Source organism: Silurus meridionalis, chromosome 12, assembly GCF_014805685.1.
Source record: "Silurus meridionalis isolate SWU-2019-XX chromosome 12, ASM1480568v1, whole genome shotgun sequence".
NCBI lineage: Eukaryota > Metazoa > Chordata > Actinopteri > Siluriformes > Siluridae > Silurus > Silurus meridionalis.
In genome coordinates this window covers 23,966,800-23,985,582 of record NC_060895.1, presented here as the reverse complement: position 1 = coordinate 23,985,582, position 18,783 = coordinate 23,966,800, and the positions used below count along the sequence as shown (strand labels likewise).

At 38.5% G+C, this 18,783-nt stretch overlaps 2 protein-coding genes across 2 annotated transcripts; both read left to right on the top strand.

Moving 5' to 3' along the window:
- The first annotated feature begins 5,070 nt into the window (after positions 1-5,070).
- Positions 5,071-7,074, top strand: ly6d (lymphocyte antigen 6 family member D). The gene is made up of 3 exons (XM_046862273.1): positions 5,071-5,365; positions 5,595-5,690; positions 6,851-7,074. The coding sequence occupies exons 1-3, from the start codon at positions 5,086-5,088 to the stop codon at positions 6,931-6,933; spliced, it is 459 nt and encodes a 152-aa protein (XP_046718229.1). The 5' UTR covers positions 5,071-5,085; the 3' UTR covers positions 6,934-7,074.
- A 1,721-nt stretch (positions 7,075-8,795) lies between these two features.
- LOC124394255 lies at positions 8,796-18,296 on the top strand. The gene is made up of 8 exons (XM_046862390.1): positions 8,796-8,912; positions 11,515-11,652; positions 12,048-12,091; positions 14,178-14,215; positions 16,275-16,366; positions 17,290-17,475; positions 17,677-17,770; positions 17,854-18,296. The coding sequence occupies exons 1-8, from the start codon at positions 8,889-8,891 to the stop codon at positions 18,207-18,209; spliced, it is 972 nt and encodes a 323-aa protein (XP_046718346.1). The 5' UTR covers positions 8,796-8,888; the 3' UTR covers positions 18,210-18,296.
- The last annotated feature ends 487 nt before the right edge of the window (positions 18,297-18,783 follow it).

The window sequence follows — 18,783 nt, the reverse complement described above, 5'->3', positions numbered from 1 at the left end:
GTTTTGAACTCCTGTTTTTTCATTCGGTCGTGTGAATTGCAATTAACAATGCATTGCAATCAGTGAAGATTAAACACCAGGCCCTGTGTAATAAAGGTGTGAAACCTCAAACACTGTATTAGCTAATGTTTCAATTTCTTGTCCAACCCTTGTAAGTGCATTTTCTTTCAGCATTATTCTTTTCTTTGCTGATACAAAACCGGTAAACATCACGACTGAGTTCTGTAGCTCACTTGTTGAAGGAGAGGGACTCCAGTTTCTTATAGATAGCAAGCTCCATAGCAGCATCTGCTGGCTAATATTAGCAGCGCTGCTTTTCATAATCTGTTCAGGGTCTAAAAAATACTACAGCATATGGACAAGTCCTGGGACACTGGACTGTTTTTCCCAGTCATATGTAGTTCTTTTCACAAGCATTTTGGAAGCACACAAAAATTGTTCTTGAACTAGGAGATGCATAAAGCCAGCTCCATGTAGATTTATTTTTTGGAGTGAAAGATCTGCTATAGCACTCCAACCCTATTGGGATGAATGAAATGCTGACTGCAGCCCAGGCTTCCTCACTTCATCAGCACCTGACTTTACTAACATCCTTGTGGATGAGTAAATCTTACACAGATCTCCACAAAATCTGGTGAAAAATCTTCCCAAAAGAGTGGAGCTGCTTATATGTGCAAATGGAACCTAAATGTGAAATCTTATGCTTAGTTGTCCACAAACTTTTGCATGTGAAAGCCAAAACCCAATGATTATCACAGTCTATGGAATAGTTTTTGCTGTATGAAGTAAAACCCTTATAAAAGCAATCAGCACCAGGAAATCAGCAAGTTCCCAGCATGGGATAGAACCTCGGATTAGGTCCCAACATTGACCCGTAATATAGCTTCTGTATTAAATACCTATTCGTCTTGCCCAATTGTTCGCATAATTCAATTATTTACTGAAAAAAATTAGAGCACTAACAAATGAGGAAGAAGAAAAAAAAAACAGCTGAGTCTGAGAATGCGTTCCTCCTTTAAGAAGCGAGAGAGTGTGCCAAGGAAACTGCAATGCCATCAATGTGCACAACGTATTCAAATCTAATTTCTGAAATTAGAAATGCACTCTTGCCAAGCTAATGACACTACTTCATTACTCAGTGGACTGGAGTGGACTGGAGCGCCTCTGGTGCTTGGCACAGAGGAGATCATTATTATTTTCTTTCTTTTTTTTCTTTCTTTACAAAGCTGCATTTTCAGACTTTAATGTCAACCTGAGAAGGCAAGTTCAAGTGCTTAAAGCGTCGTAAGATGTCTGCTGTCCAATTCTTTCACATTACGACACAAACTTGGGGGACCGGCGCTTCTTTTGTCTCTTCAATTATGTAAAAAAAAACCTTCCAGCTAAATGGTTGTCAGAATGCACTGAGGTATGCATTGATATTAGCATAATTTGGCTTTTGTGCTGTTTTTCTTTTTTTTTTTTCTTTCATCCAAGCAAAAATTACACAGCACTTCAATCAATCGAGTACAATGGCATTGTGAAGCACAAGACGACTGTAGACAGTAAATGATGTTTGGTCACCTTGCTTTGGTTTGGGTATACGGTTTTATTTTAGTAGGCCAGTGTGATATACCGGGGACCTGGCGCAGGAAAGCGGGAAATTTTGGATGAGTTAATAAACCCTGGGTCATCGTCAACGTGATAGTTTTTCCGGCTTCATGTCCGCTGTCATTACAAGAGCGGCCTCTAGAGGTCAATCACAGATGCCACGTGTTGTTTTTTTTACATGTGAGACTGCGTGCTGCACTCCATCTGCATCATAACTAATTGCAAGAGATTCTAAAAGAACTCCAAACAATTGCTGACGATTCAGGGTCTGTTTTTTTCGGTATTAAACATGGCAGATGTCAAAAACTGCGCATAAACCCTTTAATGCATGACCTACACGTGTCCTTCGGTCTCCTCAGGATCGTGTCAAACCATTGTAATTCCCAATGCAGCTGGTCTCTGATTGTCTTGGCAAACTTTCTAAACAAAATCTTTGTGATCAACTAATTATAATTTTTTTTTTTTAATAAAATTTGTTAAAAAGCATTTCAGACATTTCTTCTCACTTATTTTTTCTATTGTTATTTATTTATGGATTCTTTTTTTTTTTCTCTGAATTTAGCAGCTGAATAAATGTTGCAGGTGTCGTTTTTGCACATTTTTTTTTTTATATTTTATATGGGGGAAAATATTTTCTTATTTAAATTTCTTATACACAGACTAATGACCAACATGCATTTTCGTTAAAAATGAAAGCAAAAGCATCTGTGTTTTTATTCCGCATTCTCTTCCTTCTTTCGTCCTTTGTTGTTTTGTCTGGCTTTATCTGTGGTGGAGATTTGTGTGTGTGTGCGCGTTCTCCATTCCGTGGTTGTCGTTTCTCCGGCTCAACATATTATTACTACAACAAAAGAAACCTGTTTAATGGCAGACCGCTTTATCCCCGATGACTTTGTCTGCTGATCTTAAACAAAAATAATGAGCCAAATTTTGTTTATTGCCTTTTTGTTATATTTCTCAATGGCCTCCAGATTCAATATTGAGAAACAGGATTAGCCACATTTTCCTGATCTTAAGTTCATTCAACTCTGAGCTCAGGAATGTCAGTGGCACAATGATAAAGATATTAAAGTTACACTACTGTACATAAGCAAAAAATATTGGGAACCTGAATTTTCCACCCATATGTGGTGTATAGGATTCCCAAACCTGTTCCAGCATGACGATGCTCCTGTGCACAAAGGCAGCTCCATAAAGATCTGCTTAACGTCGGTTGGAAGAGTGTGGAAGATCTCCTGCTATAGAGTTTCAAAACTATTGCACATGAATGAACGTGAACACTGACTGCACCCCAGGTCAGCTCCATGAAGATATGGTATACATGAGTTGGACTGGAATCTTGAATTGAGCTCAGCTCATTTGGGATGAAGTTCTCCTCACCTCACGTACCTGACTTTTCTAATACACTTGTGGCTGAACAAATCTCCACAAAATCTAGTGGAACATCTTCCCAGAAGAGTGGAGCTTATTAGAACAGCAAACAAGGACTAAATATAGAATGAGATGTACAAAAAAAGCACATCTTATGGTCTGGTCTTTTGTGCATACAGCGAATTTAATGGTAGATTGTCGATAAGCACTTATCATACATCAGTATAACTGTATAGATCATATTGTGTTTGTATTTCATCCATTTCCTCATACTTCTTGATAGTAATTCTTGATACTAATTGCACCACTGGTGTGTTTGCATGTGCAAAAAGTTTCCTGAAAATAAAAACAATTAACCAAACCTGATGAACATATCAGCAGATTCGTATTATGTGCATAAATAAACAGCAGCAAAAAACCCTTGGACTCTGGGACCCTGAAAACAGGAGGTCCCCAGTTTTTTTGCTATGTGTACATACAGGTGTGTTATTTTTGTTTTGTTTTGATTTTTTTAATTTACTGAAATTAAAAAAACATCTTGGTTGACCTTCTAACGAAAGATCTTCTTCTCCTGATAGTGTGCCTGCCTTCGAATTTACTTTGGGTGTGTTGCAGGATCGGAGTTTGCAATCTAATAACAATTTGTTGATCCAAGTTTTACTTCATTGCATGTTGTGTTGTGGTACTTTTTTACATTTATTTTTGACGCCACTTAATCAGGGATTCGTTCTGATGGTTCACGAGTTCCCCGAAGTAAAGAGTAATCGTTTCACTCTGGATGCTCAAAATAATTCAATTCAATGGACAAAGCAGCTTTACAGAAATAAGTTTATCTCTCTCACGACACTGGTGACAGTTGTGAATGAGGAAGAAACTTTTGAGAACCAGATTCAAACGGGAACCTTTTCTTATCCTCAACACAGGATGTTCATTCATTATAGCTCTTTCATTGTTGAGGTTATCAACTGTTCTCTCATGGAGAGACTCTGGTGCAAAACTGGTTATAGCACATACGAGGTGGTAACAAAATATTTTGAGACTGGCTCTGTTTACAAGAAAGTAATTTATTCATCTAGGTTTACACACTATCACAGAGCTACCAGCATTCCTGTCACTTCTGGAACGTGTCCTGGAAGTCTTCTTTCAAAGCATGTCAAAATCCAGCGATTCGTGCCGGATCTCCACAAAGGTGTCAAAAAGGCAAACTTTGAGCTGCATCTTTATCTTCGGGAAGAGGCGAAGTCCACAGGAGCTGAAGGTCAATGTCTTCCTGATCTCACAACGTCTTTCAGCAATGTTCCTCCGCTCTTGAAGTGCACGCGCCGACACTGCAGCAACGCCATATATAAAACGTCAAACGTCTCTGCGGCAGATTTGCCTGGTTCACGCAGAATTCCACGTTTGCTCTTTGTTCTAACTGGCTGTCCATGAAGAAATCTTCAAAACCAAGTCTCCACACCTTTTGATACCACCTTGTGTTTACTTCTGTAAAGCTACTTTTGGGTCAAGGTCCATTTTTAAAATTGGTGTAAATTGAATTAGTTATAGAAAACTGTTTATTAATTACAATCCAAATCGATCTTCATGGTTCTTGAGGTGAAAGAACCAGCCTTGTAGATCTTATTGGAGAACATCCTCAGTAACAGTGAGTGGTTTCTAATTGAAGAGACTCCATCCAGAAGCAGGGAATCAGGATGGAGCCGGCTTCACTACATGTGTGTTTTTATACTTCCCCGCCGGTGACAGCCTGCTTTCAATTTTGACTGATTACACATTATTCAGAGCGTGGACAGCCGTGTTCCCAAAGAGAGACGATCTTCCTCTTCAAACCATGTAAACCATGTTATAATGGAGCTGGCTTTGTGCACAGGGGCATTGCCATCCTGGAACAGGTTTGGGTTTCCAATTTTAATTATACCAATTGTATGCCACTAGCTTTTTGGGGGAACTGTAAGAAGAACCACCACATATGGAAGGAAAGGTCAGGTGTTCCAATACTTTAGTCCATGTAGTGTTTATAGGAACTAATTCATGATGCTAAAATGTATATTTTAATTGATATATTTCTGCTTTGGGAGAGTGTAATATAAACGGAGACTTATCCCTTACCCATCCAGGGTTTTGATGAAGGCTATCCTGGGAACTCTGTGTACAAGGTGGAAATACACCCTGAATAGTATCTCCATGCATCTCAGTGTTGTCTCATTCCATCTCGAATTCTTTCAGTTTATACTTAAAACCTGTTGTGTGACTTTGTTCTCTTTCTCCTCAAAAAACCGGTTCTACCATGAGGTGTGTCGAGTGAATAAAAACAATTGTCTAAGGAGGTGTACCTTCAGTCCAGCTGGCATCATGAAGCTTCTCCTGTGTACCTTTTTCCTGGTGCTCCTGGGAAGCACCTCTGGTAAGATTGTCTCGATTACATCTCGGACTTGATCAATAGTGCGGGAAAAACTCCGAAGCTGAGCTTTATTAATGGTGTTAGCTTGAATGGATGTTTGAGCTTTTTAAATTCAACTCTGTTTTATTATTTGTTCCAATGTAGCTTTACTGCGCTAAAGGTTGAATGACTGTTTCTGACTGAATGGACGCATTAAACAAAGTCTAATTCCCAAATTGTTTTTTTTCTGCAGTACATTCTCTGCAATGCTACACGTGTAGCAATGGGGACTGTAAGGTCCCTACAGAATGTCCATCATCCAGCAACTTCTGCAAAACTGTTGCATCACGTAAGTGCTAAGCCGAATCCTGATGCAAAATTCTTGTAGTGAGAATCATTTAAGTGGACATGTTTATAGGAATGCATTCTTTTCAAGAAGTTATAAGTCTGTATAGTAACATTCCATTCACAGGGACTTCTATAGTGGACAACTATAATGTAGGACAGGAGTGTCTGTCATTTCTTTGTAAAAGTGTTTTTGTAACGATCTCGTCATAGACGTTTTTGGTTTTCATGGTAACACAACATGCTGCTTTGGCTTTGTTATATTAAGAGAGAGAGAACTAAAGAGTAATGTGGAAAAAGTTGTTTGAATCTGCTACAATTAAAGTTATTTCATAGCCTTATTTTGCAGATTGGTATGTGCTTTTTGAAAAACCCACCTTTCCAACTATAGTCCACATTTGCCGTTATAATGACCTCCCTTCTTCTGGGAAGATGTTCCACTAGATTTTGTGGAGATTTGTCTAAAATTCCTTCAGCTACTAGGGTGTTGGAAAAGTCGAGTACGGATGTGGGTGAGATAAGAACTTTATCCCAAATGGGTTCAGTAGAGTTGAGCTCTATAGGAGGCCAAACAAGATTTTCAACTCCAACCCAAATAAAGCATATCTTAATGGAGCTGGTTTTGTGTGCACAGGGTTATTGTCTTGCCGGACAATTTTCAGTGTCCTAGATAGAGAGGAAATTTAATGCTATGGCATCCAAAGACGTCCTATATAATTGTGTGCCTCCAACTTTGTTATAGTTAAAGAAAGTTTGGAGAAGGACCACATGTGGCTGGAAAAGTCAGGTTTCCATATACTCTAGCCCATATCATGTATTTATAAATTAGCAAAAACTAAGATCTTTAGAGTTTCCATATGGCAGACGTCTTTATTCAGAGCTACTAACAACAAATGAGCAGGTGAGGGTTTAGAGCTTTGCTCAAGGACCCAGCAGTGGTAGTGTGGTGTGCTGGGATTTGAAATTTTGACCTTCTGATCCAAGGTCCAATGCCTTAACCAAAGTTACCCCCTCCCATATGGAAAAAAAAAAAATATATATATATATATATATATATATATATATATATATATATATATATATATATATATATATATATATATGGTGTGTATATATACCATACAATGTTTCAGACCTCAATACCTTCCTTTGTATCCTTTTCAGCGAATGAATTCTCTCGGACATGTGAGGAGTTCTGCGTCCCTGGAGTGAACACCTTCTGCTGTCAGGAGGACCTGTGTGGCTGAAGAGCAGCTCATCTCCATTTACAATGATGTAGCCTTACAAGAAACCAATAATTTAGATAATAATCCATAAAATTACAATACTTGTATTTGCTAGCTCAAGTGATTAGAAATATATCAATAAAAATGCACTTTTGAAATCTGCAAAGTCTGCAATTTTTCATTTCCAATGAAAACCTGATTGATTCATTGTGGGATTTGATCATTCTTAGAGCAAGAATTTGTAACTTTTAGCAATTTAAAAAAAGAAAAACTTGTTTGTCAATAAATTTTGGAAGTATGGCTTGAAAAGCAAGGAGTTTAGAGGTTAGAACCTCTTAGAATCTCCGTCATTCAACAAAATATGGCTATACAACAGCACTTCCAGGGAACGGGTGGATAGATCATTGAGGAACCTTCACTACAGATGGTTTAGAACATTTGTCAAGATTAGTTGCAGCATACAACATAAATAATTGTCAATTAGTCAATTTAAAATGGAGGAACATCATAGAGACCAAAAAACAGGACTAGGTATTGCTTATAAATGTTTGCATTGCAGAAAGCAATGACAAGTAATGACAAGATCATGAAGAGAAGCACCTGCAAGTCATTTAGATCTTCATAAAACATATGTTCTGCTCTCTAAACCTGTAACATGCTGAAGGACATGGGCTTGAATTATGATTTTCTGATTTATAGAGCATTGATAATCTCACAATGTGTGTGTTTGTGGTTGGGTCAGCTCAGCATCTGTGTGTATTGAGGTCATCAGACAGGGGAGTCACATGACTGGATTACTCCAGTCAGTCGTACAGTACATGCGTTGCAAACTGTAACCTTTGTCCAGGCATGAGTGATGTCCACACAAACACATATGCTCCTTTATTTGCCTTGTCACGTTCATTAATGGGCCGAGGAGATTTAAGCGCCGATGGCCTCGATCTGTTGAACTGATGCAGCACTTCTGTCAATTTACAAATTGCGGTAAACGTGTGGAGGCAGTTCAGAGAATTGGGGCTCTTTCACTGATTAAGACAAACTGTGGATGGGAGGGAAATATAATACTGAAAATGACGACATTGCAGAACTGAAATGATGAAATGGGAGTTGCTGGAGGGCTGTACCCTTTCAATTTGACGATTTGATTGTACTTTTTCCGTATGATGGCCATATGAAAAAATTGAGCATGGGTTTAATGACTAGAGTCAGATGACTAGATTTTACCCTGCGTAAGTTAAGGATGAAGGAACATGTGGTCTAAACGTACACAGTGTCTAAAGACTGGCTTTGATGGTACCTCAACCTTAGTTACAATATATGGAATAAAGTTATTGAGATGTCCAACTTTTCCAGCCATATGTTATTATTTTCCAGACTGGTATCACAAAATTGGTGGCATATAATCATATAGTGGAAGTGGTTACATAAATTTTCCCTTTCCTTAAATTAGGAGGCCCAAACGTCTCTCAGTCTGGCAATGCACAAAGCCAAATCAATGAAGATATAGCTTACATGGGTTGGAATGGAAGATCTCCTGCTATAGAGCTCTAAACTCAAGCCTATCGATCACCTTTGGGAGTTAATGCTGACTGCACCTTAGTCCTCCTCACCTCCATTTAGTACCTCACGTTACTTACACCCTTGTAGATGAATGAATCTCGCACACATCTCCACAAAATCTAGTGGAACATCTTGCCAGAAGAGTGGATGTTAACAGCAAAATGTCACCTACATAAGATTCAGTGACTTTATTGTGTCCTCCAGAAAACCAGTCCAGATGCACAGGGCTTTAGTGAGGGGTTTGTGTGTTAATCCTAGAGCAAAAGGGTCCTGCCCATTTGTTGGATTATATGACTGATTTTATTCAGTGTTAATCTGCAGGGCAGTAGGCAACCTGGGACATCAGCACTTAGTCTGCCTGTCAACTCCCCGCATCATATCGGACATCCTGTGAAGGACCGAAGAACATCTCCACTATGAATCTCTTCTGTTTCTCTCTGGTAAGGTGTTTGGTTTTGCTTGCTTACTAGCCAAATGTGATTTGGTGGGATTATAACCAAAGACCGGATGAACAGAATATTGGCTGGATAGATAGATTGGTGTGTGAACATTTTATGATTCTCCTATGAGGAACCAGGCAATCGTGTGTCTCGGTCTCTTTTGTGGACTTGTGTTTAGAGAAAGTCAGTCAGGAATTGGAAAAGAGACTCTGGGAGAAGAGACAGAACATTTAACTGAGAAAACAAACACTCAACAAAACTAAATACCTGAACAGAAAGGTGGGAATCATTACGTTACCATCTGCCTCGCCCGCGTCCTCTTTATTCCCAGCTGATGCCTCGACATTTCTATTTATGACAAATTGACAAATGCTCGAGATGCTCAATCTAGAGCAAGTTACAAAAGTGCACTGAATGAACCTTTTGATGTCGGTTCATTAGAACACAACCTAAAAATACTGATACTAAGAATACAATACTGGGAAGGCAAGTTATTTTTTAATGTAGAACTGCTAATTTAGATAGGGTAGAGGTAGGTGTTTTGGCATCAGTTGATGACTGATGGTGACTGGATGTTAAATTCCACCACCTAGGCTGGACAGAGAAGAGTCTTGAAGCATTTCTTCCTTGTACCATAAGAAATGGCGGCATCAGTGGAGCAGTGGTAGAGCATTTAGGGATGAGTGGAGCAGTGGTAGAGGATGGAGGGATGAGTGGAGCAGAATACCATTACAGCATGATGGTTATGATTGGGTGGGGCTGAAACTTGAATCTACAAGTTGGGAATCCAAATTGGTCAGAAAGTGAATTGTAAAATATGAACTGAAAGTGTAGTACAACATACTACAAAAACATCATCCATACTGATTACATAAAAATGAGTTGGTATTATAGAAGAATTATTAATAATGAAACCAGTATAGCCAGAAATAAGGCACTTCAAGGCTATAAAAACAGATAGAAAGTGTTTTATTCTCTTATTCCCGTTTAAAAACAAAATCAGGACCATTTGCAATAATATAAATAAAAACGGAATGCAATTAAATCTCATAAATCCATATTCCATTCACAAAAAAACATAAATGTTGGAGCTTAGAATATATATACAATCTTGAGTAAAAAACAAGATCATTTTAAAGTTAAAGCTGCAACACTTTGTGCCATGTTTCCCACTGTGTATCATCACATCATTTTCCATATACATCTGGTTTTGGAAGAGGAATGTTCTTATATGTGCCTGATACAGGATTCTAGCTGCTGAACAGTTCTGGGTGTCCTTTATTGTGTTTTTTGTTTCATTATGCGGCAAATGTTTTCAAATGGTAAAAGGTCTCAACTGTAAGCAGGCCAGTTCAGCACCTGAACTTTTCTACTACAAAGTCATGCTTTTGTAATAGATGCTGTATGCAGTTAGCATTGTCTTGTTCAAATATGCAAGGACTTTTCTGTAAACATGTTTTTTTTTTTTTTAATGGTAGCGTTTGTTGCTCTAAAACCTGTATATTCCTTTCAACATTAATGGAGCAATTTCCAAATGTGCAAGCTGTCCATTCCACAGAGATATGTTCTTTTCAGTGCTGATAACAAGCTAGATGGTCCCTCTCCTCTTTAGTCCAGAGGACGTGGTGTCAATGGTTTTCATTTGTCAGACCACAGAACAGTTTTTTACTTTGGCCCAGAGAGGATTTCGGCATTTCTGGATCATGTTCACCAGAGGTGGGAAGTAACGAAGTACAAATACTTGGTTACTGTAGAATTTTTTGGTATCATTATTTTACTTCACAATTTATTTTTCGGACAACTTTTTACTTTCACTCAATACATTTTTACAAAAATATTTATACTTTCTATTTTTTGTATTTTCAAAACAGACTCGTTACTTTAGGTTGAATCTATTTGGTGAAATGTCAATTTTGTTCTTCTCACTGCGACGTTTACAGCACATCAACCTGTTTCCTGTCATTGTGCTGATTTTTCAATCCACTGTTGTATCATTTCCTGTCTCTCACACACCACAGACATAGACTAATTTATGAAGCTCACAATGAGCAGGCAGAAGGCAATAAGAAGTCTGGGGTTAATGTGGATGAGACAGAGGGAGTCAGTGATGTAAACATTCCCGATCACATGATCATCATCATCCTTTCTCTGCTTGTGTTCTATATGGTGGATGATACATTCATTAGAGAACAACATTAGAAATTTGTTTTGTATTAATATATTATTTTGATGTGAGGTTCAGTTACCAGCGTGACACTAAATCATATATTAATAATCACTACTTTTTACTGAAGTACATGTCGGAGCCCAAACTTCTTTGCACTTTTAGTCAGAACTTCAACTTTTACCAGAGTCTTTTACAACATCAGTATCTGCACTTCTACTGAGTGAAGGATGTGTGGACTTTTGCCATTTCTGTCCTGAACTCAACATTCTCTTTGTGCCAGATATATGAGAGAGAGAACCTAAAAGAGATAGAAAGAGCTGAGAGAGAGAGAGAGAGAGAGAGAGAGAGAGAGAGAGAGAGAGAGTTAATTCTTTTTTTTTCAGTTCTCTCTATCAATTCCAGCACTTGGTGTCCGATTGCTGTGGTGTTTTGCAGGAAGGCTCCATGGACAGTCTGTATGAAAGGGTCAAAGACGATGGAGAGACGCATGTCTACACCGTCCCCAACAGATCCAGCAGCTCAACTGACCTTCACAACCACCACAGCGCACACTGTACACGAGCCATGTCTTTGGTAATGATTATTGATGATTAGATACATTTATATGGACAAAGAATTGTGGACTATAAGTGCTTTCTGAACGTAATCTCCATTTGCTATTATAATAACCTTCACTCCTTTGGGAAGACGTTCCACTAGATTTTGTGGAGATTTGTGTAAGAGTCTTCAAGTCAGGTGTGTTGTTATAGTCAGGTACTGATGCAGTTGAGGTGAGGAGGCCTGAGGTGCAGTCAGCATTAAAAATGTCATCCCAAATTTGTTCGACTCCAATCCATGTGAAGATCTTCCCACATATGGCTGGAGAAGTCAAGTGCACACTTTTGCCTATATAAAGTGTATGAATCATTTTAAAGTTCTAATTTCTAGTTGAGACCTTCTTTACATTCTTGTATTTTTTTTCTCATCAGGATATGTCACAAATCAGCTCTACTCATTCCAAGAAGAAAAGCAGGTACAAGTATTTATTCCATGCAGCACAAAGCTCTTTTTGTTTAAAAAAACGTATAAAACGTCTTCCTTGACATATTTGATCAAACACTTTATATCTAACCCATGCTACTGTTGATTTGCTTGTCTGGTCCTTTCTAAAGTATTAATAAAAACTGCAAAAAGTTGAATGAGAGCGATTCTGAATGATGAGTTATCGGTGTGAATAGTAACACAGCGTGTGTAAATACACTGATCAGGCATAACATTATGACCACCTGCCTAATATTGTGTTGGTCCTCCATTTGCTGCCAAGACAGTTTTGACCCGTCGATTAACAGCATGAACTAGAGCAATCTGCATTCTACAGCAGTTTAAGCTACAGGAGCTCGTCTGTTGGATCGGACCACACAGACCAGCCTTCGCTCCTCACGTGCATCAGTGATCCTCTGATCACCACTGTTCCTTCCTTGGAGAACTTTTGATAGACTCTGACCACTGCAGACCAGGAACATCCCACAAGAGCTGCAGTTTTGGAGACGCTCTGACCCAGACGTCTAGACTTCACAATTTGTCGCTCAAATCCTTACGCTCACCCATTTTTCCTGCTTCTAACATCAACTTTGACAAAATGTTCACCTGCTGCATAATAAATAAATCCACCCACTAACAGGTGCCATGATGAAGAGATCGGTGTTCTTCACTTCAACACTCGTAATGTTATAATGTCATAATGTTACGCCTGGTTCGTGTAAGTACTTGTTTATCACACTGCAGTGTATTGCATGCATTGTGAAATGATCTGTCGAGTTTTTCTGGGTGTCACAACAAACATCTCAAAACAGATGAAGCAACTCTCTACCTAAGACATTGCAAGATTTACATTGTAATTGTATTACAGAAGAACATTACAAAGAAAATGAATTTTTGTTTTTTGACTTCACTACATGTGAATGAAAAAGATGATCTGTTTTACTTCATGACATTAAGTCAGAAATGAGAACCTGTGGGCGAGATCCTCCCTTAGCATTGATAAACTCGCCAAAGATGTTCCTCCACTAAATGGAAATTTTTTTTCTTTCTTGTGATGCAGTTGATCTCAGAGCAGTTCAGTAGGATTGAGGTGTGGTGACTGTGCAGTTCGTTCCATAATAGATAAATAAGACTTACAGAACTCAGACGTGCGCTTCTGATCATCGTCTTGTTGTACGGTGAAGTCGCTTCTGATGAGACGCAGTCCAGACGGAACTGTATGGTGTTGAAGTGTGGAACAGGAGCCATGTTGGTTTGGAACCTTCACTGCTCCAAAACAACCCCAAACTATTAATCTTCCACCTCCATGTTTGAGTGTGGGGGTGAGGGAGTCTGATCACATCTTCTCTCCTGTTCTTCTTCTTACACAAGTTCTTCTGGTTGAGACACAAATGTCCCATTTGAACTCTACAGAACTTTCTTCTTTTTTGCTTTTTAATGAGTTTGTTGCAGGGAATCTAAAGGAACATCCCAAACCCTATAAAATAGTCGGTGTTTCCACACTTTTTACAGCCCTGGATATGGAGGAAAGGTTCTAGAACATTTGCCATGTATCCTCCAACCTCGTTAATCACGAGAGAAGACGCAGAGCCATAACTTTGGCACAACGTGTTATCTGAAAGAGTGCCAATAGTTGTAGCACACATTTTTATTATTAGATTTCTTTCTGTTGAGTTTGCAATTGTTTGGTATGCAGGAGAGCAGAGTATTTTTGTGAGATTTTGAGCAAAAGATTAAAAGTTCATATTTGCCGAAAGTGAGATCATTAGTGGAAGGTGCCGCTCTAGTTCTCCTAGTTCACTACTTTTACTTGTGATACTTCAGTTAAAAGCAAGAACTCCGAGGCGATTTTTTAACTACATATGTAAATTTTATATTTATACCTTTTGACAGATAGAGATTTACATTTAACTGAGCAGCTATGGGGTTAAGGGCTTTGTTTAGGGGGTCTGAGTGCGATTTGAACAAACAACCTTCATCCTTTACTGGTAAAGTAAAAAAAAGGTGTGCCATAAATGTAGGGTGGATGTGTTTTGTGAATGTGAAAGTTTGTTTTTTCGTTTTGTTCCTCATTCCAGGCAGTTACCGAACTCCATGTCCGAAAGCGTTGCTTTGGGTATGTACAGAATTTAAACAATACAATTCCCATAAACAGGTGGCGAGTGGAACAAACACACCCAGTAACTGGATATGTGGTTTATCCAGTAACACTGCATTAGGCGCTAACAAGAATTACATAAAAAAAAAAATAAATAACACTTTTAATTTCACTTTCTCAATATTTTAGCTGTACAGTACAATATATGAACATAAGAACCCCTGACTTTTTCATCTATATATGTTTCATATCACAATATTTTCACAATTAAACTAATACTCACAATACTAGCTTGAAATTTCCCCTTTAAGTGAACTAGGAGCGCTAAACCTGTTCCAGCATGACTATGCCCTTGTGCACAAAGCCAGCTCCATGAAGATCTGCTTCAAAAGGGTTGGAGTGGAAAATCTTGTTTGAATGTTGACTGCACCCCAGAGCTTCTCACTCACATACATCAGTATCTGACTTTAAAACCTGCCGAGTCAAACAGCATAAATCATTCATATGAATATATATACAGTAGGAGCAGCTCCTGGGAGCACAATCACAACATCTAGACCAAATGATCTACTGAGATATGAGTGAGTCTTGGGGATGACTTGGGAAGGTCCAGATGTTTAGTGTCCACACACAGGTGCATGTTGGTGAAAAATTAAATAGCACGAACAGGATGACGAATAATAAATTGAACATGAGTGACGTGTTTTTGTAACGTGATTATTCTTTAATAGCCATCAGGAGACTTTCTCACGAATCGTACCACATGCCTGGCTGCTTTTCAAACTTTGGGGGGTTTTTGGAGGGGTTTTTTTACACAGAAGATCTAGAACACAAATGTCTCCTGGACTTTAATCAGACTGTTGAGTGCAAAAGTTGGCACACCCTTTGCAAAAGTTCAGAAATTGATTTCTGTAGATGAGGCATTCACTTGTGTTTTAGGTTTCACAGATGGTCCTTCATTCACAAAGCAATCTAAAACAAAAATCTGGTCGTGTGTGTGGAAATACAGCGTAAAAGTAGTATCAATTTCAAATATCAAAAGGTTTTTTATCCCCTTCCCTCAGTTTGATATACATGTTCACTACTCACAGACTCCCCGTAATGCTTCCTCCAAACTTTACATATTCTCTGAAATGCCTTTGGACTTCCAATTTTAGTTCTTTATTTAAGCTTAACACACAGTACGTACCTTCATTGTTTTTTTCTGTTTGTTTTGGGACGAACCTGTATTTCATTCTGTAGATTGGAGGACAATCGTACAATACACAAGATTTATTGAATCCTGGGATATTTGTAAAATTCTTATAAAAAAAGGGAGGGGTGAAAACTTTTTTACTGGGGATTTTAATATATGTACACACACACACATATATATATATATATATATACACACACACACACACACACACACACACACACACACACACACACACACACACACACATACATACATATAAATATGTTCTAAATTCACGGTTCGGTACAATTTTGGTGCTGTTTGGGGAAGAAATGCAAAACACAAAATGTACTAATTTTAATTAATTAGTGAACATCAACAGTTTTTCAACTAATTTCAATAAAATGTCTACTTGGTTAAATAAAAAATGTAATATATAAAAATAAGAATAAATCAATATACACTTATTATAGTGATTGAATTGAGTAATTGTTTGCACATAAAAAAATTATATATATTTATGGAAAAATGTAATTATACAGTTTAAATGTGTGTGTTTGTGTGTCACAGTAAAATCACACATAATGCAGTGTATAACTCATGATTATATAATCAATTATAATTCTTATAAGGACATGTAATGAACTTCAGTTACAGTAATGATCATTCACCTTTACAACATACACTATATGGCCAAAAGTATTGGGACACCTGACTTTTCCAGGCATATGTGGTTCTGCCCAGTAGAGTGGAACAGTAAATGAGGATTAAAGGTGATCTTATGGTTAGGTGTCTGCATACTTTTGGCCAAATAGTGTACATTACATATAATGTAATTATATTTATTTTATTTTATGTAATTGTCGGCACCAGCTGATGCTAAGCTTTGTGTTGTTTTAGTCGGAAGCGTGAAGCAACCTTATTTCTGTAGCATGAACGAAAAGGAGCATCACATGATCTCTACCCAGGGACACATCGACATTTCTGTGCAGGTCAGGAAACGCCTTTCTCTCTCTCTCTCTCTCTCTCTCTCTCTCTCTCTCTGTGTCTCTCTCTCTCTCTCTCTCTCTCTCTCTCTCTCTCTGTGTGTGTGTCTCTCTCTCTCTCTGTATTGCTCCTGTGTTTCATGCTGTAAATGTCAGTAATGTGAAATGTTGCACGTTCTTGCACCAGCTCAGGTTTCAGTGCCGTTTTGTTTGCATCCCAAAGCAGATTTACAGACACAGAGAACAGAGCAAGCTGTCAAACATCAACACACACACACCTTTTCTTTCAATCAAATCAGGATGCTTACAACGAATAACTTGCACCCAAGTGACGTTATTCGTGTTTTACTCAAGGTTTGCAGTAATGCCTGTATTCTGCAGCAAATCAGTAACACACACACACACACACACATACACACACACACACACACACACACACACCTTCAAGTTCACGCTCACCTTTATTTTGCTGTTTCGGTTTGATTACTAGTTATAAAATAGACACAAAATGTACAGTGAAAGAAAGTATGTGAAAAAGGCTGATGGAGGATAAAAATAGGAAGACTGACAGTTTCACAGACTGGAGGAAAGACAAATGAAGGAGACGGTTCGAGAAAGAAGAAGAGAAAGAAAGAATTTTGTAAACACTTGAGAATGGGAGAGAAAAATACAGAGAGAGAGACAGTTCAGGAAAAATGGAAAGTATGACTGACAGAAAGAGAGAAGGGAAGAGAAAGAAAGATTTACAAAGAATTTTGTAAATGCTTGAAATATGGTAAGAGGAAAGGAGAGCGTGAGAGACAGACATGAAGAAAGAGAAAGAAAGGACAAACAAAAGAACAAACAAAAAGCACGAATGAAAGAAAGAGAGAATGGACAAACGAAAGAAAAATTTGCAAACACAATGAATAGATTTTGCTCATTTACAGATCTGTTCCAGAGAAAACTCTTTACACAGGGATTGGAATCTTCTGCATCTCTCAGACTCAGATGTTTGTCAGAAGTCATTTCAGAAGAATGGAATAAACCCACGGTCTAAAGGGGGCGTGTCCTCAGGAGGGGCTCATTCTCTAAACCCCTGCTGTTCGGAGGCAGGAATGTGCCGTAGCACTGAGGTGGAAAAACTGATCATTAAATAGATTTTGTGTAGTTTTTTTTTGTTGTTGTTTTTGTATTTTATATAAAATCCAGCTTCAAAACAAAACCAGAAATTATTTAAGAACAAACTGCTCATAAACATCTACATCTTGCTCTGTTGCTTTTTGTATAATTCCATTCTCCATTCATTCTCTCCCATCTCTCTAATACCATGACAGATAGTGATATCTCAGTCAGAGATAGAAGATGCACCAGAAATCACCAAGACTCGTCATGATGGACACGAGACACGAGCATCAGCCAGGGAAAATGGTATTCATGACTGATCACTGGTCATTTGTATTCCATCAGAACTACAAAACATGATCAAAATCAGTGCATCTTTATTTTCACAGCTAAATCTCAAAGCTGGAGATGTTGGACAGCAGGAGATGGACAGACCAGCCCACAATCTCAGGGAAATTCCAGACTTTCCATGAGACAGAGACCGATTGATGAGCTCTGGAGTAATGCTCCAGCGTGGAGACCAAACCAGCATGTCTGCCATCAACTCCTCACCGAGTACCACAGCCAGGACTTCACCCTAAAGAGCACGCATGATGGTCGAGTATCCTCACATGCCGGAATGGTGCGTTCCATAACCAGCGTGGATTTGAGCGTCACTGATGTTGGTGCAGAGGTGGAAAAAGGAATCAAATATTCCACTCATGCAAAAGTAAGAAGTAGCTCATTTAAAAGTGACTTTAATTGAAATGTATTAAGTTTTAACAGCGGGGGTGTAGTGCTGGGTTCTGCATCGCAGGTGTCTGTCTCATCCGTCTCCATCTTTCTTCCTTTGTGTATTTTTTCCTCTTGCATTATTGATCAACAGTCTACTACAATGGCTCAGGACCACAAGCCTCCTCACCTCACCTCACCTACATCAGTAGGTAATAAATATATACATAAATCTCACCCAAATCTCCACAAAATCTAGTAGAACATCTTCCCAGAAGAGTGGAGATTATTATAACACGGTCTAAATGTGTCATTGGACAGTCAAGAAGCACAAACCAATCTTATGGTCAAGTGTCCACAAAAGGTTTGTCTATGTAATAATTTTATGGGGCCAAGTCGAGGGTTTTCTTCTTCTTCCTGTTCTTTTCTTTCAAGCTACGATGTCTACTGTGTAGAACCAGCTGTTTGTGAAATTAAAAACATTGGTTGAGGAGAGTTCAGAGAACATTCTGATCAAATTTGGGCAAAGTGCTGCTAAGTATTTAGCGCCACCATCAGGTTTAATTTGGGACTAGTTTAGAAGTATCACTTTCGGCACTGGACAGTTA

What these genes read in the sequence shown, in the direction of transcription:
- ly6d (XM_046862273.1), top strand. Translation starts at nt 5,086, where the DNA reads ATGAAGGCTATCCTGGGAACTCTGTGTACAAGGTGGAAATACACCCTG. An exon ending in GCTCCTGGGAAGCACCTCTG is followed by an intron (nt 5,366 to 5,594) that starts GTAAGATTGTCT and finishes TTTTTTCTGCAG; the next exon opens with TACATTCTCTGCAATGCTAC. An exon ending in CTGCAAAACTGTTGCATCAC is followed by an intron (nt 5,691 to 6,850) that starts GTAAGTGCTAAG and finishes TATCCTTTTCAG; the next exon opens with CGAATGAATTCTCTCGGACA.
- LOC124394255 (XM_046862390.1), top strand. Translation starts at nt 8,889, where the DNA reads ATGAATCTCTTCTGTTTCTCTCTG. An exon ending in ACATCGACATTTCTGTGCAG is followed by an intron (nt 16,367 to 17,289) that starts GTCAGGAAACGC and finishes GCTCATTTACAG; the next exon opens with ATCTGTTCCAGAGAAAACTC. An exon ending in GAATGTGCCGTAGCACTGAG is followed by an intron (nt 17,476 to 17,676) that starts GTGGAAAAACTG and finishes ATACCATGACAG; the next exon opens with ATAGTGATATCTCAGTCAGA.